Raw genomic sequence first — 26,228 nt, forward strand, 5'->3', positions numbered from 1 at the left:
TGTCATAGAAGTCAATACATAATAGGGGGGGGGCGTGTCCTGTTGCACATGGAGACAGACATGTAAGCCCGCAGCTCCGGAGCTCGGCAGTTGAATAGCGGGACATTGCGACCACATAGCAATTCCAGTTACCCCAAAAGGTACCACTTACCTTGCAGAAGATACCGGGAGTTATGGCCAAGGGGAGCCCGCTGAAGCTCACTAAGTTTTTCCCCGCCACGGAGCAGAGCCAAGATGGAGCCGCACGCTCTGAACAAGCACAGCAGAAAGTCGGAGAGATTGAAGAGGTGACTGTCCCTAAAGCCTCAGCTAAGGATGACTTACTTCTGGAGGAACCTCTACTGTCGCTGAAGTCCTCGAGCAGCAGCCTGGCCTCCTCTCCAGACAATTGCGGGAATCATGAGTCTGCACTCGATGTGGCTATACCTGTGACACCTACACCAGCCTTAATAGATACTCCTCAGCGGGGATCTACTAGCAAGGAGCACAGAGCTAGCACAGGTACGTGGGACACCATACCTAATTCAGTGCCTCCTCAAACATTATCTAACTATGTGACGGACTCCGCACCGATCACGGTAGCAGCGATGAAACTTATGCTCTCTGAACTGCAATCGAATATTACTAAAGAGCTCCAGCAGTCTCTGCACGTTGTTAGGTCAGAAATATCCTCATTAGGGGATAGAACATCTGATATAGAGAATAAAATGGCTGAAATAACAACAGCCCATAATGATATGGCGGATGTCACTATTTCACTGGAGGAACAACTGCAATCTATGCAGGCCAAGTTGGCAGATATGGAGGATAGGTCACGAAGGAACAACCTCCGTTTTCAGGGGAGTCCCGGAATCAATTAAACCTGATGACCTAATAGAGTATCTAACACATTATTTTTCATTGCTCCTGCCACAAGCATCACAAAGTGACCTAATAATTGACAGAGCTCATAGACTGCCTAAGCCGAAGCACTTGGCGGGAGATGTCCCGTGGGACGTCATAGCGCAAATCCATTTTTATCATATCAAAGAGAAAATAGCAATGGCAGCTCATTCTCATCTCTTTAAGGATATATCTGTCTATGCTGATCTCTCAGCAGCTACATGTCTCGACGCCGAGCTTTTCAGCAAAGCACAGCCAATTTCAGAGCGCATGGCATACAGTACCGCTGGGGCTTCCCGGTTAAATTGCTGATTAACAGGAATGGTACAAAAATGGTGGCTAATTCTCCAGAAGAGGCTCTGCAGCTGTGTAAGCAATGAAATCTTACTGAGGAAGAAGTAGAGGTTCATCCACCGAAGCGCTCATCACCATCTCGTACAGGAAGAGTGGAGCACAGTCGCTTATGGAAAGAAGAGGGCTACTTGAACAAAAGGACTCTCCTTTATTTATACCATCTGCAATGGTCATGCCTCGTATTATAGGTTCTATCTGTGGTCTTCACTATGTTGATTACGTGGCAACCGCCACGGACACGTTCTATCTGGTCCTTACCGATATGGATCCCGAATGAGCATTTTCACTTTCTTGTTTTGGTTTTTTATTGTTGCTATGGTAAAGTATTTACCTAGTTTGGTTGATATCCCCTGTGTTTATAGTTATTACTGTATGCAAGCATTGAGAGGTCCTAAGTGCTACTGTAGGAATAGAGGTGCAAGTCTAGTCCGGGGGGCTCAGCATCTCCTGAATGTATCACCGCATAAGTTTAACAATTTATTATACACTCAGAAATATGGTACTTACATTTTTATCACATAACGTAAAAGGTTTAAATTCCCCATACAAAAGATCCCTAGTATGGGAGACAGTGAAAAAGCGCCATATCGATATACTGTGTCTCCAAGAGATGCATTTCGACTTAAAAATAAGATTTTTCCCAACTTATACCACGCCCCAGCTGTGGGTAAAAAAAGGGGGGGGGGACTGTACCCATTAGACACTCTGTAGCATTCCAATTTCAAGAGTCCCTAACGGATGAGAAAGGGCGGTTTGTGGCAGTTATTTGCCTAGTTAATAACCAACAAAAAAAACATTGTGTCAGTATATGGGCCTAACAAGAAACAACATACATTCATTAGGAAGCTCCTAACTAAGGTCAATAAGATCAAAAAAGGATACTTAATGATACTATGGCCATCAATGGATTCCACATCTGCCAACAGGGTGCCAGAACCTACACTGTTTGCTCAAACTATATTCCAAAATGAGCTATATGATGCTTGGAGGATAAGAAATCCTACTGAAAGGGATTACACCTTTTTCTCTAACTCACACAAGGTGTATACTAGAATAGATCATTTCCTATTAGATAAATGGGTCTTAACCTTAGTCGATAAAACCTCTATAGGGGTTATATCTTGGTCTGACCATGCCCCTGTAGAATTAACTTTAAGGGAAGAATTTTCTACTCTGACTAATATGGTGTGGCGTATTAATAATTACATACTCCACCACCCTAAGTATGACGTAGCATCAAAGAAAGAAGTGGAAGAATACTTTAGAATCAACGATGATGGTGCAGTGGACGACCCCACCCTATGGTGTGCGCATAAAGCTACTTTAAGAGGGCATTATATAAAACAAGCGTCCCATGCTAAGAAAACTCACACAGAAAAAGAGAACAGGTTACTTTCTCAATGAGCAGAACTACACAGGCTTAATAAACAAAATTTTACTTCAGATAGAGCAGCAGAAATTACCTCACTTAACAGCCAACTTAGAGAAGTGAATGCTCATAAATATGAATTTGCTCTGAGGAAATTAAAAATGTCATTCTACTGGCTTGGGAATAGGCCTGGTGCCCTGTTGGCAAGATGTCTAAAAGCTAGAGCAGCTAAGTCTCGATTTCCCTTTATTTATAATAAACATAAAGTTCGTATTATGGACCCTCAAGGTATCACAAATGTATTTGCAGAATACTATGGGGATTTGTATAATTTAACTACTGATTTACAAATGCCGCAGCCTGTGGAGAGTGATATCCGCAAGTTTTTGGAACAGTTAAGCATACCTAGCTTCTCAGCAGATGAAGCCAATAAGTTGGCATCCCCATTTACAACTAAAGAAGTTCTTAAAGCTATATCCTCACTTAAGAGCAATAAAGCTCCTGGGCCTGATGGCTTTTCCAATGAATATTTTAAACACCACAAGGATAAGCTAGCCGCAAATTTAGTAAGGATATTTAACAGCTTTATGTGCCAAGGCACCATTCCAAATGAAATGCTTCAGGCTCTAGTAATAACCTTGCCAAAACCAGGGAAGCCTTCCGACTCTCCTGCTAACTTCCGCCCCATTTCCCTATTAAATACTGATCTCAAGTTATATGCGATGGTACTAGCTGGAAGACTTGCGTACTTGCTCCCACAGGTTGTGGCAAAGGACCAGGTGGGGTTTATAAAGGGTAGACAGACGGTGGATGGTACAAGAAGACTCATTGACTTGATTTCATTTGCAGAGACCCGTCAGGCGCCTTCTCTGCTCCTCACGGTGGACGCGGAGAAGGCGTTCGACAGGGTACATTGGGGTTATCTAATCCAAACACTTAATAAATTTGCAATAATAGGCCCATTCCACAGAGCGATAATGGCTTTGTATTCCCAACCATCGGCCAGAGTATACTCCTCCGGGGTTCTGTCGCAGCCATTTGTGATCAATGATGGTACAAGGCAGGAATGCCCCTTGTCTCCGATGATATTTGCTCTGGTAATGGAACCGTTTGCTCAGGCTATTAGACAGTCGTCGGAGATAAGGGGCATACAGGTTGGAGATAGGGATCACAAAATCGGTCTTTTCGCCGATTATGCGGTAATTTGTCTTACTGACCCTGAACGCTCATTCAGGGGAGTTCTGAATATCATAACGCCATTTAGCAAAATTAGTTATTACAAAATCAACCCGACTAAATCGCTTATATTAGACATGGGAATTCCACCACCAGTGAGGGCTAAATTAGAGGAAGTATACTCATTCCAGTGGGCAGAGGGGGAAGTACCATATTTAGGAATTAAACTGATTTATCCCATAAACAATATGTTTTCAGCTAATTATAATCCACTGATTTCATCGCTAACAAAGGAACTTCATTCATTTTCTAATTTACCTATATCGTGGTTGGGTAGAGTTTCAACCATAAAGATGATGATATTACCAAAAATACTTTATTGTTTTAGGAATGTCCCAATCCGTGTACCTAAACATTATCTTCGAAGACTCCAAGCACTCCTAACGTCATTTATGTGGAAAGGGCAAAGAGCTAGAATTAGGATGCTGATTCTATTCCCACCTCTAGCTGAAGGAGGGTTAGGGTGCCCGAATGTGGAGAAATATTATGAGGTGGTTATAGCGGATCAATTACAAGTTTGGTGGCATGGAGATTCATTCATGGGTAGACATAGAACAGAATATAGGGGGGTACCGTCACTATGCTCTCTGCTATGGGCATCAAGATTTACATATAAGCCAACCCCATGTGTAACCCCACCTATGGCTGCAGCACTCACTGTGTGGAAACATGTACTGTCTAGATTCAATATGGTTCCACTGAGACTAAGTGAGATAGATATGTCAGTGATTGCTTCAATAATTCCTGACACCAATTACACGAATAGGATAGTGAATGGGATAAGAGGAATAGAGCACTTATTTAGGGAAAATAATTTAAAGTCATTTAGTGACTTGACAAAGGAATTTAACTTACCTAAGGAGGACTTCTATAAGTACCTGCAGCTACGTCACTTCCTACAAAATTATAAACCAACCGACCAAAAAGGAGGTCTCTAAGTATGCTAAGCATTCTCTCCTAAGAATTCCAAGGGAATCTCTAAAGCATACTCTGCTCTATTAGCTGGAGGAAAACTAAACAAACTCCCATGTCAGATAAAATGGGAAGAAGAACTAAATAGCACATTTACCAGTGACCAATGGAACATTGCATTGCAGACTAGTCATAAGTCTACGCATTGCATAAACCATCTAGAAGTCTCAAGAAAGTTGCTTTACAGATGGTATTACACCCCGTATAGATTATCAAAAATTTTCCCAACCATGTCAGCTAAATGCTGGAGGTGTACTACATAACTACACTACATAAACATGAGAGAGCTATAGTATTTCAAATCCTTACTGTAGCTAGAATAAGCTTAGCCAGACTTTGGAAAACACTGGAGGTCCCGGCTTTATCTGCAATAATTAACGAAATTCAGTATAATTGCATTTTGGAGCAACTTATCTCTAAGAGAACAGGTTCACATACAGCCTTTGCCAGGAGGTGGGATAAATGGCTTGCCTTCAGGGGATTTACATAAGCACCTACAAATAGCAATTGTTAAATGTGTAATCTGTTAATTGTGTAAATTATATTAAGCTAACAGTATGCACTAATGGATACATGTATAATATGTATAATCTGCTTATGCATCCACAACAACTTGCTACCGGTGATGACTAAAGTTAATTGTTTTGTTCATAACCTTTCCTATTCTGTAACCTTTCCCAATGACCTTTTCCTCCCCCACCACACCCCTATTCTACACGTTAAATTTTAAGATTTCAGGGTATGGCTCCTGTACAGGAACCATGCTCAGATGTATGTATTATTTATGTAAAAACTCAATTAAAAATTTGTTTTAAAAGAAGTCAATACATCATCTCCAGACTGCAGGCTCCTAAGATCCATGGGTTTGGCCAAAAAAAAATGGAAAGGATTAGAAACAAATAATAGCAGTATATGATAGGATCAATCAGACAGCCCAGGGTTAAAGTACCCTAGGGAGTCTGAAAAATAGTAAAAGTAAAAATAAAAAAATGTAAAAAAAAAAAAAAATTCAAATCACCCCCTTTCCCTAGAACTGATATAATTATTAATAAGAAGTAAAACACAATAAACACATTAGGTATTTCCGTGTCCGAAAATGCCTGATCTATCAAAATATAAATTTCACTGTGTTTAAACCCGTAATGGAAAATACCACCCAATGTCGAAAATGGCACTTTTTTGCTACAGGCTGTCCCCTACATAAGAACACTCGACTTACATACGACCCCTAGTTACAAACGGACCACTCGATATTGGTAATGTATTGTACTTTAGTCCTAGGCTACAATAAACAGCGGTAACAGTTATCACAGGTGTCTGTAATGAAGCTTTATTGTTAATCCTGATTCTTATAACAACCCAACATTTTTAAAATCCAGTTGTCACAGAGACCAAAAAAGTTCTGGCTAGGATTACAATGTTAAAATATACAGTTTCCACTTATATACAAATTCATCTTAAGAACAACCTTACAGACCCTATCTTGTATGTAACCCCAGGACTTCCTGGGTATTTTGAAAAATATCAAAATAATCAATAATTAGTGATTAAAAGATCACACATCCCTAAAAATTAAAGCAATGAAAACACCAACAAAAGTCACAAAAAATGACACCCCCCACAACTCTGTACACCAAAGTATGAAAAAGTTATTGACACTAGAAGATGGCAAAATTAAAAAAAAATTTGTACAGGTGTTTTTTTTTTGTAAATGTATGAAAACATTATAAAACCTATACAAATTTGGTCTCCCCGTAATCGTACAAGACCAAAAGAATAAAGTAGATATGTCATTTTTGGCGCAAAGTGAAAGCTATAAAAATCTAAGCCCACAAGAAAATGTCACAATTTCACAATTTTCACTGCATTTGGAATTTTTTTCCTGCTTCCCAGTACATAACGTGGAATATTCAATACCATCACTATTAAGTGCAATTTGTTACGCAGAAAATAAGCCATCACGGAGCTCTTTATGTGGAAAAATAAAAAGTTATAGATTTTTGAAGGTGGTAAGTGAAAAATGGAAGTGAAAAAACTAAAAAGGGGTTAAATGTGTGTATTTACTGATTAATATGAGAACAACTCATAAAGCTCAAGTAGCTGTTTTGTTATCTCCTCCATACACATCAGTTGAATAGTAAATCACACCATAGAAAAAAATGTGTGCTTTTGTTTTGTCATATTAAGACATCCATGACTTTGTTAATACATTCATTTATGGAGCTGTGCCATTTCTTTTAGGTGTCATTTTTATTGATACTTTTCTGGGAAATGTATAACTTCGTTTGATCATCTTTTTTTGATTAAAGTTTTGAAAATATGGCCATTTGGTCATTATGATTTTGTTTCCAATAAAGTATTCAATATATGGAATAATTATTTTTAGATCATGAATAGATCAGCCATTTACAGACATGGGATACTTAATATGTTTTTACTTTTTTATTATTTTTGTATTTTTTTCTATTATTTATACTATTTTATTCTCTCTATAATAAAGTTACTAGCTGCAGGCATTCCTTGAGGTGGGTAACTAGAGTTTGGTACAGTGCTTTAGCTGTTAATACTAAATTAACATTCATTAGTTGGAATAAATTATTGGTGAAAAATATAGCACTCAATCATTGACTCTTTGGGTTTTTTCAATGCATCAAATTAGCAGCAAGTAGAGTGTGTAAACATTACATTGGTCAAATAGACAAATACCTTTATATGATAGACCACCATAATTTAAAGGGAAGCTGTCGTTGTGATTTACCCACCCAAAGTAACTGCTACTAATAAACTAATGTTACTTAGAGCTATGCCCATATATGCCACATATACATCTTCTTTTATTGTCCAGCTGCTTCCTGTATGCCAGAACTTTACTTTAGAAATATGCAAATGAAAGTACTTCCGTGGGAATTTTCACAGTGCCTTCTCATCTTACTGGACCCAGTAACAATTAACAAAAATGGAAAGAATGAGAAAAGGAAGTGTACCAGGGGGTTCCTGGGCTGCTTTATCCTTATAATGTGCATCATAATGTCATTTCTTATTTTGCAGATAATCCAAAACAAACCACCAGAGCCACTGTTTACATTCTAATACTGGATGTTAATGACAATGCTCCTCAATTTGCAATGTTTTATGACACATTTGTATGTGAAAATGCGAGACCTGGACAGGTATTGTTCAATTTTATTCTAAATGTGTTTTCTATATAAGTGTAATAATTAAAAGATATAAAAATCTATGGAGTCAACTGACAATTTTTGTTGAAATAGGTAACATGTACGTATAGTTTTTTCAATAAGTGATATGTAAATTAAGATAATTTTACTAGCTGATATTCAAAAGGATGGAGTAAGGACAGTGCAAAGTTCTCACATAATGTATTTTCTAACAGTTATGGACAATATAAACTCACAATGAACAAATAAATGTGGACAATCTAAGCAAACACTATATAAAACATTGAAAGTGGGATGTAGAGTGAGTGAGGATGTAGAGGAGTCAGTGAATTTAGTGAATTACAAGAGACATAGTCAGTTATCAAATGCATCTCAAGAGGGATGGTAAAATTATTTTAACAGTGCTTAGTATTTAAAACAATTAAATGTGTGTGGGAGGTGATATGGAATGTCCTTGAAATCTACTTCATAAAATATATATGTTTGTTTCCAATTTCAATAAACTGCATGTATATCATTCTTGTAAGAAGGAAATATGCAATAAATGTTTACATAAATAAGAAAATGCCTCTGTGCTACATTGTAAGGCAGCCTCCTTTACATCAAGTATGGCTTACAAAAAGCATAGTGGCATGATGCAGATTCATAGCCAATTCAGTATATATATTCCAAAATGAACAGTTCCTGTGGGCAGCACTCTTTCAATGTTCTCGGCATTCATCAGAACTGTGCAAGGAACCGGTCTGTTAAGTGAGAGGTAAAGAATCTTTTGCTCTTTATACAAAAAAACAATCATACAGAAAAATGCATATATATATATATATAGGATGGGACAGACAAATCTTCATCTCTGTAATCCTGCAAAAGTGGTCTTTTCTTGTTAAAATAACATGTAGTTAATTTTACCCCCAATCTACTCTCAAATAGATGTGATTGTACATAGCTCCTCTGTCCTCTCCCTGACAAATCAGGGCACACCAGGAATACTAGTGTTGACCTCAATATATTTCCTAAACACACATCCTAAGGAAATCACAGGAATTTTGGCTCATTCAACCCCCTCATCATCCAGTTAGCCGCGGATATCATTAATTATGCCCCCTAATGTTTCCCCCTGTCCTCCCTTACCTCACTGTAAGCAGCCTTCTATCATCTCTGTCATCTTCTACTGCCGGTCTGATTGATTTTCCCTGCATGTCATGTGATCATGGCATCATTGCAGGTCCCTTAGCCTCCAGGAAGTAACATTCTTATCAGGACAGCAGGATCTGAATAATGTTATTTCAGGTCATGTAGAGAAAAGCACTGTGCTTAATGCACACTTTTCAATGAGATTTTGTCTTGATACATGGTAAAAATGTAATGAAATTGGCAGTTATGGGGGAGGGGAGGTGAGGGGGGAGCCCAAGATGCTTCCCCCTGTCACCCTGCAGGAGAACACGAACTGCAGCATGACCCAGCTGAGTATAAGCTGAGGGGGACTGTTTCAGCATAAAAAATTGCTAAAAAAGCTGGCTTATCCTGATATAATAATAATACATTGGATATATAAAGTATAAGAGTTTTGTTTGATATCATCACTGCATATATTTAAAGGTATTTGTCTTAAAAGGAATTCTTGGCAGAGAAGTCTTGCTCACTGCCAGGAATTGCATATTATTCTCTCTCTAATGACACCTCTGCACCAAGGGATAGTCATCTGATTATCAGCACTATAGCCTTTTCATATCTAGTTACCCTTGTTTTTTTAGCATAGTGATTTAAATCTTATTAAAAAAATAATTTGAAAGAGTTGATCCAAATCATTGTAAAAGGGATGGAGTCATAAATCACAATCATCCTTAATCCCTTCTTTTAGAGATGAAATAATCACTAGGAGGTATATACTTGAGTATACGCTGACCTAAATATAAGCTGAGGCTTGTTTTACCACCAAAAACTGGAAAAACCTATTGACTCAAGTATAAGCCTAGGAAGGGAAACACAATGGTAATAGCCTCCCTTTAGTATGTAGTTATTCAGAATCCCGTATATATGCAGCTAGCCTCTTGCCCCAGTATATAGCCAGGGAGCCCCCTAGCCCCAGTATATTGCCAGCCAGCCTGCCCCAGTATATAGCCAGCCTCTGCCCCAGTGTATAGCCAGCCCCCAGTATATAGCCTTCAATTCTGCCCCCAGTATATATCCATCCAGCCTCTTCCCCAGTATATAGCCAGCGAGCCCCTGCCCAAGTATATAATCAGCCAGCCCCTGCCCCAAGTATATAGAAAGCTCTCAATAATAATACATTGATTTACATAAATATTCTGGTGTAAATTTCTATGTTTTTTTTCCTCTACCTATATTACAGTTTACTTTAATTATGAAATTAAACTTCATGTTCACTCTAAGAAAAAAAAAATATGAAAAGAATAAGAAATAACATAAAAACATTTGAGCCCAGATGTATTTTATTGCTATAATCATTACCTGTTGGTTTCTATCACCGTCAGAGTATTGCAAAAGCCATTAAATCTTGAAAGTTATCTGTCAAGAAGTTATCTTAAAAAGGAAAGGAAATTGAATTTTTCACAGTAGTATTTTTTTATTCTTCCTGGAAAAGAAAATCAGCACACAATATTTTATTTAAAGTTTAGGTTACCAAAGTTGATTTGTTTATCAGGCTCGGTAGGAATTATTGATACACAGTAGCTTTTCAAGCTCCTGGTTCTATTAAAAACATTCTAAATGCACAGCAGCTGTCTGCTGACTCAAAAAAGAAAAGTATATGCAGGGAATCATATAATTCTTTCTTTTTTTTCTTTTTTGTAAGGATCAGCAGTTCTCGGCTGATTTTCCTATGAGAGTTTCATTTTACAGTCCTTGTTTTACTGAGATGCAATAAGTGATGTTGCCATAAACAATCTTCTTGTCGGATTAGGGGATTTGGATAGGAATGAACAAAATGTTTAACAAATGTGTTGTGTTTTTCACTGGCACTTAGCCAGGCATAGTTATATGGGGATGAGGTGGATTACTGACATAAAAAACAGGATATCTAAGGTGTAGATATTGTTTTGTTTGTGTTTGTAACACAAGTTTTCTTCATGGAGATTTCTGACTAAAATGTTCAGAACTAAAATCAAATTCCAGATCAATTTTTTAGGGCTGACTTAACAATGAAAGGACATTAACTATTATGAAAAAGTAAAAAAACACTGAAAATGCTCACCTCTGCTCCGCTTGTCTCCACTGGTCTTGACACGAGGGAATCACCTAAAAAAGGACTTATAAAAAGCAGACCAGAATGAGTGGATGAGATGTTCAGCCTTCTGGGATGCTAATTATTCACACGTCTGTTTGACATCATCTCTCTCTCCAATACAGGAGAGGGAGGCATCTTTCAAGCAGGAGGCATGCATAATTAGCAGTCCCGAGTGACGAAAGTTTAGTCTCCTTTTTTAGGTGATCCCAGCATCACATTGCTTTCTCAGGCTTACATCTAGGATAGCCTAGCTGAGATTACTAGGTAATAATAAGAGTTCTGTTCTGATGTCCGAAATTATGCAACTTCACCTGATTATTTTGTTCTCATTAACATGATATCAGTATATCACTATAGCATCACATTGCTTTCTCAGACAAGAGCTTCCCTCTAGGATAGCCTAGCTGAGATTCCTAGTTAATAATCAGAGCGATATAGTGATGTCCAACATTATGCAGGTCCACCTGATTAAAGAAAAAGCAAATGTATTCTTATTTTTATGCATAAGGTTATAGATTAGGAGGTGCAAGACAGATTGATAAGTATTTATTAATAATATTTCTTGTTACAGTTAGAAATAGTGATTTATTCTTTGATCTGGTTCTATCAATGACTGTTTGCTCTGCATGCAGAGATAGCTGTCAATCAGTCTTTGTACCTCTTTCATGATTGAATGGCTATTGTTCACAATAGACAGAGAAATTATATGCATTGGTATATGTTATTTTGTATATAATATTAACTTTGGGTTTACATTGAGTTATGTTGAAAAACATTATCTCACCTCACTGTTGGTGGCCATCATCAAAGTATGATTCAATGAATTATTTAATAATTATTTGTGTGAAGTGTTCCAGTTACATTTATTTATCATATAAAAATGCAATATATATAATACAATGTATACACATATATGGATATGAAATACTCAGCAAAGAGTAATGAAGTGGTTGAAAAATGATCAGATAGATTTTATAGATAGATATTTTAGAAAAGAAACTTCAAATATATAAAAGTGTTTCAAGTATAAAATCCCAAAGTGTGGGAAGGGAGCAAACACTGTAGAAATAATTTAGCTTGAAGGCACATTTAGATAATTTCATTTGTTAAAATAGCTTAAACTGTTAAAATATTGCAACTTGCAATATTATAGTTGAATTTCACTTTCAATACATGAATATAATATAGTATAGCTCTGTAGGTAAATAAGGCATATAGGTCTATGGGTATGGAATGCATTTACTCACTGCACAGTCTATAGGTTCAAGTGGGGATATTAATACTTCATTTAAAGTAAAAACATAAGACTCATTGGGTACAATACACAATTTAAAGACCTAATTAATATTTACATACTTAATATACTTCTCTAATGCATCTAAATTAAAAAAAGAAACAACAAATGCTATAATTATTGGTCTGTAAATGCTGTTATTATATTTTGTAGCAGACAAAAAAATCATGCATTGACTTATCTTACCATTATATCCCCTTTTTTTCCTCTATACCTATTAAAGTGTATTTAGTCCATTCCCAACCAATGGATGACAAATTAATGGGATTTCACAGCACAAGAAATTTGGACTAGACAGTAAAACAAATGCAATAAAGTACAACGTAAGGACCATTAATTAATGTAGATGTTATTTTCTAAAGCAATCTTAAATACAACACCCTGTTGTAAAAACAACTTTTTCTAAAAGGTTGCTCACCTGGTGAAAAAGTCTTTGTGCTTCATATGCTGGAGCACCATGCGCCAGTGTATGATACATACCTCCTCTGTCTTGCTTTTAAATAAAATATCAGCAAATGATAATGCAAACAGAGAACTATAGTCAGCTGTGCTCTATATAAATGTGTGTGGTGGGTGCCTGCTAATGCAGCCTTAATCAAGGTTGTAGGTACCCAAAATCTACAAATATAGAAAAGATACATACAATTATTTTTATCCCAGCATTAGTATAGGAAGAGTGATTATTATTTCTTGCTACCCTACCTAATCTTTAAATCATTGGTGGTCTAGTTGGTTATCTTCCTCTATACACTATGACATCAGTGCAGTACAGGTGATAAAGTTCAATAAGTAGTTGTTTTGGCACAAAAGTTACTGCAATGGAAACAAAATTTACAGTCAAGGCCCTGTTTTTACATTTTCATTTTTAACTCCCTACAAAGTAAAGAGCTTTTGTATAACAAACTGCACTTCATAGTGACAGTATTTAATATTCCATCCCATGTACTAGGAGGAGGAGTAACAATTCCAAATGCAGTAAAATTGGTGAAAAACCATTCACTCCATTTTTTGTGTGCTTGGATTTTAAGGTTTTCACTGTGCGCCCAAAATGACATGTCTCCTATTTTTTTGGGTCAATGTGATCACGAGGATACTGAAATAAAATAGGTTCTATAATGTTTCAAACATTTACAAAAATGAATACCTCCTGTACAAAAAATTCTTTGACTTTTGATAACGTTTTCAATTTCATTTTGAGGACAGAAGAGCCTTTTGATCACTTTTTATACATTTTTTATATAATTCAAAATGGCAAAAAAGTGTCATTTTCGACTTCTGGTGCTATTTTCTGTTACACGGTTACAGCAGGAATAACTGTTATTATATTTTGGTAGATCAGATATTTTTGGATTGTGGCTATACCTAACATGTTTATGATTTTTACACCCAAAAGCAGGTGTGTTAGCAATGTGCAATGTGCAGCAAACACCCACCGTACACCCAAAGCTGAAATCTGATGTACTAATACGTTAAAAAGTTGGTAAGGGGTTTAGCCTGAAACAAATATGATTTGTCACTTTTACATAGTTTTATATGTAAAACCAAAGAATTGTATTGATTTTGTGATAATTATCCACTTCACACCAATAGTACAACGTGGAGCCAGTGCAGGTTCAGCTCTGATCGGGAATTGCAGGGTGTCAGCGGTAATCTGACTATGAAAATCTCAAAGGATTAACAATCTTTCTAAAAGCTGTTTCTGATAGTTTGAGTAGTGATATTTGAAAATGGGGTGGTAAAAAGGGGGTTTCTAACGTTATATATTTGAAATTTCATTAAAAACAATAATGATCCCCAAAAAAGTAAATTCTGACTTTTCCTTGAAAATATGGAAAACCAATGTTCTTTTTAAGCCACATGACATCAAAATAAATTATCCAGACATTTCAAAATTTATGAAAGCATAAATCAAACATATTGGAAAAAATATTTAGCAATTAATTTAGATGATAAAACTATCTGCCTGAAAAAAAGATAATTTAAAATTTTGAAACTACCAAAATGGATGCAATGCAGTAATAATAAAAATATTATACCTTAAAATGTACATAGATTTTAAGCAATGTTTAAATCTTCAGAAGTGCTTTTGTTTTATTTAACTTGATCATATTTCTTTTACAGTTAATACAGACCATAAGTGCAATTGACAAAGATGAACCTCCAGGTGGACAAAAATTCTTCTTCAGTTTAGCCTCAGTTAATCCAAACTTCACAGTCCAGGATAATGAAGGTATCTTTGTTTTGATGATACTATCGTATGGGAATTTTTTTTGTTTTAAAATTACACTCTTCAAATTGTATGGTTTTATGTATCAGGACTAGAGATGAGCGAGTATTTCCCCTGTTTGAGATTGAGCATTTACCATATATACTCAAGTATAAGCCTAGTTTTTCAGTACAAAAAATGTGCTGAAAACCCAAACTCGGCTTATACTCGAGTATATATTAAGAATTAAGAAAAGACAGTGAAGAAGGAGGCTGGATCAGGCATGCAGGAGTGGAAGCTGAAGTGGAGCTAAGCGGGGCCTGGAGCAGGGCTGGAGCGGGCATAGAGGAGCAGAGCAGGCATCACGGAGCGGGGGCTGGAGCGGGCATGGAGGAGCGGAGCGGGGGCTGGAGCGGGCATGGAGGATTGAAGCCGGGGCTGGAGCGGGCATGGGGGAGTGGAACGGGGGCTGGAGCAAAATGGAGCGAGCATGGAGGAGCGGACCGGGGGCTGAAGTGGACGCTGGAGCAGAGCGGGCTGGAGCAGGACCAACAGTCCGACCTTGATCACATCACAGCCCAGCCCAAGAGAAGAAAGAACTGTGAAGAACACATTGCAGATGTTCCGAACATCTGCTAACTTATCAGAAGACACGCGCGTCAAACTGTGTTCTTCACAATAGTATGTGAAGAACATTATGTGTGAAGAACACATTGCTGATGTATGGAAACATCTGCAATGTATTCTTCAATGTGTTCTTTCAATGTGATCTTTCAGTGAAAACATTTGCAAACATCTGCAATGTGTTCTTCTTTAGTGTTCTTTCAATGTGTTCTTTCAGTGAAAAATGCTTGAGTCTCCAATTGACTTCAATGGGGTTCATTATTCGATACGAGCACTCGAGCATCGGGAAAAGTTCGACCCAATTAACGAGCACTCAAACATTTTAGTGCTCGCTTATCTCTAATCAGGACATAATGAAAAATTTTTTTCTTTTTAATGTAAAATAAGGGAAATACAACTTCAGATAAACATGCAACAGTTTTCACTTCATTGTCTTCATTAATATGACATATACTTTTATATGTGAAAAATAAAGTACACCTTGTTAATCAATATCTTGGAAAACCTCCTATTCAATAATTTGAAGTAATTGTTTTTCTGTATGGCTATATCAGTTTCTGGCAATCCAGCTCAAATAACTTCCCACTCTGTGGCACATATGTAGGGCCAGTAGAAAATTAATTGATGACCAGAGCCATACATGTACTGTATAGTGTTGAGATGATGCCCTTTTGAATCAATGACAAAATTGATTGAGGTTTCTTTGCATCACCCCAAGGAGTTAAAATGTTACCAAAAATGTATAACCACCCCAAAATAGTATCACTAAGAAATGCATCTTATCTTAAAAAAATAACCCCACAGGCCTACATAAACATTTTGGAGCTTGTAAATGGCACCAATAAAAAACCCACATTGGCCTGTATTTTTGTGCACAACTCTCTGGAAAGGGGAACATATAAACAATTTGTAAGCTGTGCAAGACACACCCCAGTTTTAGCAGTTTGAGTAAAAAGCAACAAAATAGACCACGTCCAAAAAATGCCCAAAATTTTACTTGTACTGCAGAAGTTCCGCAATCATGACAGCCAAAATCCTACTGTTAGAATTTGCACTGCAAAGCCAAGTTGTGCTGCTTCCCTTCTATTATGTTCCCAAAGATCTGTTTATGCCCACAGCATTGGGATAACACACAACTGGTATATATGTGGCCATTTGGCCACACAACATGGCGCAGAAGAGAATAAAGGTTATTTGGCTTTTGAAACACAGATTAAGATGGTGGTTGGTCAGTGAATTCATTATTACAGTGGAATAACCTAATATTACAAATTGCACCCCTCAAGGATGCCCAATAAATTGTGTCCTAGCAATCGACAATAGAGAGTAGTTGATAGTGAGTACTTAAATTCTTTTGTAATGACCTGCCAATGCAGGGTATGTGACCAAACTAGGCCTGAATTGTGAATGGTGTTCTTTTACTCCTGAGCCCTTTCGTATTTCTAGAAAAAAAAAATTTGGGTCATATGTCGGGAGTCGGTAAAATTGGAAAGCACAGTAAAATAACTTTTTATATTTGCATTGGTTGAGCAAAAGTCTACATTTTTCAAGTTTCTCGTAATGCTTTTGAAGTCTCCTGTGGGGTTATGACTCTTCCAATGTTCTGGTACTCCAGGGGCTCTACAAATGTGTCATGGCATGGGACAAGTAGTTGCAATTAACTCTGCCTTCCAAAGCTCAATGACCTAACATTCTGTACCTTGCTGTGTGCTCAATTAGCGCAAAGAAACAGCACTTTTTTGTCAATTTTATTGCATTTTGGATTTTTTTTTGCAGCTTCTTAGTACATTGCATGGATTATTAAATGCTACCACTCGGAATTACAATGTGTCCCACAGATGACATGTACTCATAGGATTCTGTGAACAGATAAATTAAAATCTTACAGCCTTCAGAGGATGGAGAGAAAAAAACACAAAGGGCTGCAGTGTTAAAGGGTTAATTTTATTGCCATTAAACTGAACATTTATCATGCTGAGGCGTGTATATTTTGTTATGGAGATCTTTGCTTTCATTTCTATTATCTTGGGGTAAATTTCATGATAGGCCCAATTTACTAGGGATTGTCAACTGCATGTAATGTTTTCGCCTAGTGAATAATATATGCAATGATGCATTTCATAAAACTAATGGATATTGACATTCAATATTTAATTCAGTAATTATTAATTGTACTTACCGTAGTTTACAGCTGCTATTATCTATTATTTCATTATAGACTACACACACCTTAGATAACACTATTATTTCTCTCTTAAATTGTACCTCAAATTAAAAATTGAGAAACATTTTTATGTTTTTATTTGCAGATAACACTGCTCGAATCCTAACAAGAAGAAATGGATTTAATAGACATGAAATAAACAACTATCTTCTACCAGTGGTTATATCTGACAATGATTATCCAATACAAAGCAGCACTGGAACTTTAACTATAAGAGTCTGCACATGTGATAATCAGGGAAACATGCAGTCCTGCAGTGCCGAGGCCCTACTACTCCCCGCTGGGCTTAGTACAGGAGCATTAATTGCGATTCTACTCTGCATCATAATATTGCTTCGTAAGTACTTTATGTAACAGAATCATCTGACATCATTTCAATTCTATTTTTGGATGCTGACTTCTGATTAACTGGAATTAATATTTTCTTAAAATCATGCTTTCATATATTTAGACAATCTTGGCAGATAAGCTGATTTCTACTGTTAAGTATACTTCCTTCACATGTAATTTAACAATATAGCATTTGTTAGAGGAAAGTTGGCCCAGTGTCACATCACATAAGAATATTAAAAAAAAGTGATTTCTGTATGAAATTTGTAGTGGTTTACATTTTCTATTAGCTTAAAGAGGACCTGTCACCCGGGGAAAACACCCCCAACAAATTTGTTCCCCCTCATCCTATCCCCAGCCCCTTTATATTTATTGAATTTTTATTTAGATTTGTGTTTTTATACTTAGTTTAAAACAATCCGACCTCTTATCAAATAAGAGGTCAGATCGGTGTACAAGTTCCCTAGCAGTTGGGCCGAACATTCAACCGGCGCTGTGAATACGCCCCTCTATGGCGGCTGTCAGCGCGCCGCATCGCATAGAGCCGGCAGCGATTACACAATACATGCGCTGCTGCCGGCGAGTCTTACGGGTCCATAACTGACAGGGGCGTGGAGGGGGTGTGTCAGCCGGCCCCCTCATGAATACGGCTGACTGCCCAGGGACCTGGTGTTTTCATTGCTTTATTTTTAGGACTGTGCAACCTTTAGATCACTTTTTATAGATTTTTTCATATTTTTCAAAATGGGAAAAAAGTGCCATTTTTTACTTTGGGCACTATTTTCCGTTGCAGGGTTAATTGCAGTGAAAAACTGTTATTATCTTTTGATCTTTTTCGGACGCAGTGTCACATAATCTGTTTATGATTTTTACTGTTTATTAATATTTATATCAGTTCTAGGGAAAGGGGGGTGATTTAGATAGATAGATAGATGATTGTAGTTTTTTTGAGAGCTGGAAACCGTGGTTTCTATGGGCCAAAAGCGGTACTAAATGAGAACCGAGAGGCAAAATACTTTGAGGAATGATTCCCAGGGACACCTGGAGCAGATTTCTGTTGTTTTTTGCTCAGAATGATGGTTACACTTTAAATTCAGTCACTGCAAAGTACAAGTACACAGAAAACAGGCCTTTATAAGCTCTCTATGTGGGAAAAAAAAGTTAGTGGGAGTGGGTAGTGAAAAATAGAAATGCAAAACAAAAAAAGGGCTGTTTCCTATAGGGAATAATATGGACAACCTGCTGGGTTTCACTCATTTTATACCCGCACATGCGTTTAGCAAAGTCGTTGAGAACTGGAAAGTTAGGCTTCCAGTTACAAAGAGTTTGTCAGGTAATAAAGGAAATTAGCAGCAGTGCCAGATTAACACTAATAACTTGCAGGTTTCTGAAAGTGTTCTCCAATTGTGATCAGTGATCTTTTGCAATTATATCATTTATATTATGTATTTGGTAAAGAATATATATAATTTGTGAAATAAGCTTAAAATACAGCTTTTTCACTCATGTTAGGATATATTTACATAGAACTACCCAATGAGAGTTTCCAATAGGAAATTGTGTGTTGCTTTCTTAATTTTCTATCTTTAGTATGGATTAACCTCGATATTTGCTAATGGGGTATATATTAACCAGAGAACCTCTGACATATTGCTGCACATGGATGTAAGTCTATGTGCAAAGCAACAGTGCTTTACCACATTTGGATTATGTATGTCATGTGATCAGACTTCCAGGCTAATTTTTCAATGGCCATGAACAGTATTAACAATAATCACAGCTGTTGAACAATTTACAATACATATAGCTGTGTGTGTGTTCTTGAGCAGCTTTTGTATCCTTGTTTTAAAATGTTTGCTTTATGAATCAGTCCTTAACTTTTAAGGAGTATTCCCATTCTGGCAAACTTATGTTTGTAAAATGAAAAGTTATACAATTTTCCAATGTACTTTCTGTATCAATTCCTGAAGTTTTCTAGATCTCTGCTTGCTGTTGTTCTATAGAAAGCTTTATATTTCTGTTCTCTAGAAATAAGCAATGAAGCTTTCTACGGAACAACAGCAAACAGAGATCTAGAAAACTGTGAGGAATTGATATAGAAAGTATTTTCGAAATTGTATAACTTTTCATTATACAAACAATGACATTTATGTGCTGAAAGGGGAATACCCCTTTAAGTTTGCGTTGTAAAAGTAAGGCTACATTCACACGACCGTATGATTTCTCCAGTCCTGTATTTACGGGTCGTATGAGCCCGTATATACGTGACGTTTTTCATCCGTATGCAGCACGTATTTAACCCGTATTTTATACATGCCCATAGACTTTTAGGGCACACGGAACTGAAATATTGGAGAAAATAGGACATGCTCTATATTTTTATACGGCCAGTATACGGTACGTACACTCCAGTGTCAAAAACGGCAATATAAATGGTTGGACGTATTGTCCATTGAAATGAATGTGGCCGTATGTAACCCGTAAAAAAACGGTACGTATACGGCCGTTTTCATACGTCCGTGTGAATGTAGCCTAAGTTTGATTATTTTTTTCTTCACCATAGTGCTTAAGGGAAAATACTGTATTTTTTATATAATATTTTTATGACATGATTGATTTTCCTACTATCCACATCTTGTAACATAGCCACAACACACACAAAAAAAAATTTAGTAAAGAAAAAACTGTTTTATCCATATTTTGTAATTAGTTTCTACAATTGTGCTTGCTTATCTAAAGGCGCAGAAGGCCAATGAATGAAATTGTAATTCTGGAGACTTATCCCCTTTGCATTTGTTATATCTTTTTAATTCAAAATAATTTTAGGAAATAGGATATTTATAATTTCAAAGTTAGTAAAAGGAATAGAGTGACATGGAACAAATATGAAAATGACAGACCTACTAAATAATACTTTATAAGCTTACACAGTATTTGTTTCAGTGAATAATTTTCTGGACATGTTCAGAAATGATAAGTGAAAATTCTCCTTGTCATTCTTTATGTATTGTAGAAATGTATGCAAAATAATGCTTCCAAATTATCTGACATTTAATGCCTACTTGTTTTAATGTTAACATATCTTATGAATAAAAATTTTGCACAGACCAAAATGCATCATATTATTTATAAAGGTTTGTCAATTTAATGATGTTTGTGGTTATTTTGTAAGTGGACAAACTACTGTGCTTTAAAGATTATATTATTTCACCTGACACTTACATTTTGAAGGCAAAGTTCACATCTCTGATATGACACCTCTATCAATTCTAGTGGCAAAAATAGCACAGCAGGCTGTATTATTTTGTTGTTATAGGTAATGGAAACCTAGAAAACTAGCTACCTGGCTTCTGTTTTTCAGGATACTTTCGAATTCAAAATTCTTTGGCTTTAGGAATACCCCATTTATAAATTATTAGTAAATTTATTATTATGATATTTAAAGTCCAGTATGTTAAGTAGGTTGGTCCCTTTTCAACAAATATCTTCTATTAAACATATCTGCAAATATACACTCACCGGCCACTTTATTAGGTACACCTGTCCAACTGCTCGTTAACACTTAATTTCTAATCAGCCAATCACATGGCGGCAACTCAGTGCATGTAGACATGGTTAAAACAATCTCCTGCAGTTCAAACCGAGCATCAGTATGGGGAAGAAAGGTGATTTGAGTGCCTTTGAACGTGGCATGGTTGTTGGTGCCAGAAGGGCTGGTCTGAGTATTTAAGAAACTGCTGATCTACGGGGATTTTCACGCACAACCATCTCTAGGGTTTACAGAGAATGGTCCGAAAATGAAAAAAACATCCACTGAGCGGCAGTTCTGTGGGCGGAAATGCCTTGTTGATGCCAGTGGTCAGAGGAGAATGGGCAGACTAGTTCGAGCTGATAGAAAGGCAACAGTGACTCAAATCGCCACCCGTTACAACCAAGGTAGGCAGAAGAGCATCTCTGAACGCACAATACATCGAACTTTGAGGCAGAAGGGCTACAGCAGCAGAAGACCACACCGGGTGCCACTCCATTCAGCTAAGAACAGGAAACTGAGGCTACAATTTGCACAAGCTCATCAAAATTGGACAGTAGAAGATTGGAAAAACTTTGCCTGGTCTGATGAGTCTCGATTTCTGCTGCGACATTTGAATGGTAGTGTCAGAATTTGGCGTCAACAACATGAAAGCATGGATCCATCCTGCCTTTTATCAACGGTTCAGGCTGGTGGTGGTGGTGTCATGGTGTGGGGAATATTTTCTTTGCACTCTTTGGGCCCCTTTGTACCAATTGAGCATCGTTGCAACGCCACATTTGTCAGTATTGTTACTGACCATGTCCATCCCTTTATGACCACAATGTACCCAACATCTGATGGCTACTTTCAGCAGGATAATGCGCCATGTCATAAAGCTGGAATCATCTCAGACTGGTTTCTTGAACATGACAATGAGTTCACTGTACTCAAATGGCCTCCACAGTCACCAGATCTCAATCCAATAGAGCATCTTTGGGATGTGGTGGAACGGGAGATTCGCATCATGGATGTGCAGCCAACAAATCTGCGGCAACTGTGTGATGCCATCATGTCAATATGGACCAAAATCTCTGAGGAATGCTTCCAGCGCCATGTCATAAAGCTGGAATCATCTCAGACTGGTTTCTTCAACATGACAATGAGTACACTGTACTCAAATGGCCTCCACAGTCACCAGATCTCAATCCAATAGAGCATCTTTGGGATGTGGTGGAACGGGAGATTCGCATCCTGGATGTGCAGCCGACAAATCTGCGGCAACTGTGTGATGTCATCATGTCAATATGGACCAAAATATCTGAGGAATGCTTCCAGCACCTTGTTGAATCTATGCCACGAAGAATTGAGGCAGTTCTGAAGGTAAAATGGGGTCCAACCCGTTACTAGCATGGTGTACCTAATAAAGTGGCCAGTGAGTGTAAGTGTAGCTTTGTCTTTGCCTCCTTTGAAAGCTGCAGCTTCTCTGTACTCAGCATGCTGCTCTCTGCACAAACAGACAGCTCCTCTTTATTGAGGCTCTGCTGGAAGTCTGTGTGACGTTACTCACTTCACTCTATAGTTTGTGCAATGTACTGGGAAGCTGTAAAAAAATCCAAATGTGGTGGAATTGACATAGTTCTCTCTTTTTCTTGGCGGTTTTTAGGACACTAATTGTGAAGTCAAAATGAAACATCCCTTTTATTATTTTTGTCACAGAGATAAAGAATTCAAATAGTTTTATTATGTTTTAATACCTTAAAAATGTAAAAAACTTAGCAAAAATAAAATTACTTCAGATCACCATAATCTGATATATGTAACATTTTTATACTTTGGTATTGTCAGCACCTGCCCAGCAACTGTGCAACCACCACCACTAGATAAACGGTTGAGACTGAACTAGATATCACAGGGGACTAGAGATCATAGGAGACAGAACTATTAAGCAGCCAGGAGTCAAGGCTAAACTGGGCACTCTGCCTCAGGTGGAAGGAGCAAGCAATTACAGGTCCAGAGTATTAACTTTTGCAAGACAGAATCTGAGGAGTGTGGCAGACATAAACACAAACATTAAAGCACAGTCCGCACACATATTAACGCCACCTATGGACAGTGCAGCATTTTGGCACGGACGTGACAGGTATATGGAGCTTTATAAGGTGTCATTTTTCTGCTAGGTTTTCATGGATACAATTTGGGGAATTAAATTTAATTTTTAATCCAAACTTTTAGGGGTGGCAAAATGGCAAAAAAGTGTTGATTTTTACTTGTATGTAAAAAGTGTATGTTTTATTTTCCGCACCAATAGTGGCAGTTAATGGCAGATGTTTGCTGTGTATTAAACAGGTTAAGTCCTTTCCATATACAGATACAGCACTGGTTTACATGACTGGTTTAACCGGTTAACAACACATGATTACAGTCTTTAGGGTGTGTGAATAGAGGGAACCGCTTAATTTGTGTCATAACTATATGAGTAAAGTCACTTTCAGTCATGTTAACTAGTGCTACATATGTAGCCGTAAATGTACTACAAAGTATAAAGTTTTTTTGTGGCAAGGAACTGGTTAATATATGTTTAGGAAACTATAAGATCAGTTACATCATTTGATGAATTCTTCAGGAAAATATTTATATGCTAAATAACCTTCCAAATATAATAAGGCCTCTGTTTCTTATCTGTTTTTACAGTCATTGTGGTACTATTTGCTGCCTTGAAAAGACAGAGAAAGAAGGAGCCATTGGTGTTGTCAAAAGAAGACATCCGGGATAATATAGTCAGTTATAATGATGAAGGAGGTGGAGAAGAAGACACCCAAGCTTTTGATATTGGCACTCTTAGAAATCCAGGTGTTATGGAGGATAAGAAACATCGTAGAGACATTATTCCTGAAAATTTGTTGTTACCCCGGAGAACTGCATCCGCCCCAGACAATACAGATGTTCGCGATTTTATTAACCAAAGGTTAAAAGAGCATGATAATGATCCTACTGCACCACCATATGATTCACTTGCAACATATGCATATGAAGGCAATGATTCTATAGCTGAATCTTTAAGTTCTCTAGAGTCTAGTACTACGGAAGGGGACCAAAACTATGAATACCTCAAAGAATGGGGTCCACGTTTTAACAAACTAGCTGAAATGTATGGCAACGGGGAGAGTGATAAAGATTCCTAACTTGAAAAATGTGTCATCACCCTTTCTTATTTCAAAGTGGAATAAATTTGTGGGCACTTGGAAATAATATTAACAATTTTAAAATACATTTTTCTGACACTCGGCACAGTGTTAAAATAATAACAATAACACATTAAAAAGAAAAAAAAAGAAAAAAAGTTTTTACCACATTCATTTATCATCAGTTTTTATTCTATGTAGACTATCACTCTAGAGTATGGCTAATGTTAAATACCAACCACGGATTGAATGCCATGGTTACTATGTTGTCTGTCAATCAACTGATCATTTTGAAAAACTTGAAGAGAAGAATACTTCCTCATACAAACTCATAAATACATTGCTTTTATTGGGCACTCGGCTGCCTTTCCATTTGCAGCGCAGTTTGTTGTTTTTTTTTAGAAGGAACAAGGAAATGCTTTTTCTGATCTTATGATACATTATGTACATTAAAAATTACTGAAATGTACATTTGATGTTAAGTGTGATGCAGCTGGTGAAGATAAATGTTAGTAGAACGTCATTTCATCAAATAGTATCTTGCCAATGTTTTATATTTATATTTTTGTATTTATTTTTAAGAAATAAACCTGTTTTTACAACTTGCTTAAGGCTAAATGATTTTAATACAAGAACTACAGCCAGTGAAGAAACTGTGAAGTTAATTAATTACTAACTATTTGGTATATGTAAATCAAACTAGTATTACATTTTCCATTTAAAAGCATAGCTTCAGTTTATTTATTGCCATAATATACCATATTTAAAAGAATTATTTTATATTTAGAGAGCCTCTACTTACAACTAACCGCTTATTGGGCACATGCAATGAAATGAGTACTGCAGGTTATAAAAACAGACTAACCAAGATACTAAAGAACTATCATTACCAACAACACATGTCTCTGACAAAGTATCAAAACACAGTTTTATACTGATTTAAATTACTATAATTGCTCTTAACATTTAGGCAGCTTTAGTATATTATATTACTATAATGCATTCATCTAAAAGAATATTTCTTGTAGGTAAACACACATGGCAGCAGGTAACCTTGGGATATCAAAGCAGTGAATCAAGCAGTGTAATTTATGTGTTATGGAGTACTCAAGTATCGTAAAATCTAAGAGGTAGGAAGTCCCAGTCATGAAATGGGCTACATGACAAAAATAAATGCAAAAAGAAGGAGTTTTTGGTATCAAATAAAACTTTTTATGTGTAAATATAAGGATGATAGATGTAGGTGGAAAACTGTACAATTGAAAGTAGAATCTATTACTCTTTTAGGATGATATGGTGTCCTGCATCACTTTTGCTCATAGATGATACAACTGGAGATAGATTTTGCACTTGGTTCCATAAATGCTCAATTGCTGATAAATCTTGTAATTTGTGATTGTCCAAGGATTCATAATGCTGCATGCATCATTACTAGGAGGGCCAAATGTTGTGTCATGAATACCAAGAAATTAAATGGTTACCACTCTCACACTGAGGCCTCCACAACAGAACCACATCCTAAGCACAACCATTTTTGTAGATAAAACTAAGTTTTTATCCTACAGTAGTTAAACTGCTTCAATCGAAGATAATTTGAATGACTGTTAATAGCAGGGCACATAGA

General features: G+C 36.8%; 1 protein-coding gene across 3 annotated transcripts in view; it reads left to right on the forward strand.

The window, feature by feature from the left end:
- Positions 1 to 25,210, forward strand: part of LOC140133098 (cadherin-10-like) — a 285,823-nt gene extending 260,613 nt beyond the window's left edge. For all 3 annotated transcript variants that reach the window (XM_072152749.1, XM_072152748.1, XM_072152751.1), the window contains exons 9-12: positions 7,862 to 7,983; positions 14,649 to 14,757; positions 17,667 to 17,918; positions 24,114 to 25,210. In XM_072152749.1, the coding sequence (XP_072008850.1) occupies positions 7,862 to 7,983; positions 14,649 to 14,757; positions 17,667 to 17,918; positions 24,114 to 24,604 (974 nt within the window). In that variant the 3' untranslated portion in view covers positions 24,605 to 25,210. The remainder of the gene's footprint in view (positions 1 to 7,861; positions 7,984 to 14,648; positions 14,758 to 17,666; positions 17,919 to 24,113) is intronic.
- The last annotated feature ends 1,018 nt before the right edge of the window (positions 25,211 to 26,228 follow it).

Source organism: Engystomops pustulosus, chromosome 5, assembly GCF_040894005.1.
Source record: "Engystomops pustulosus chromosome 5, aEngPut4.maternal, whole genome shotgun sequence".
Taxonomy (NCBI): Eukaryota; Metazoa; Chordata; class Amphibia; order Anura; family Leptodactylidae; genus Engystomops; species Engystomops pustulosus.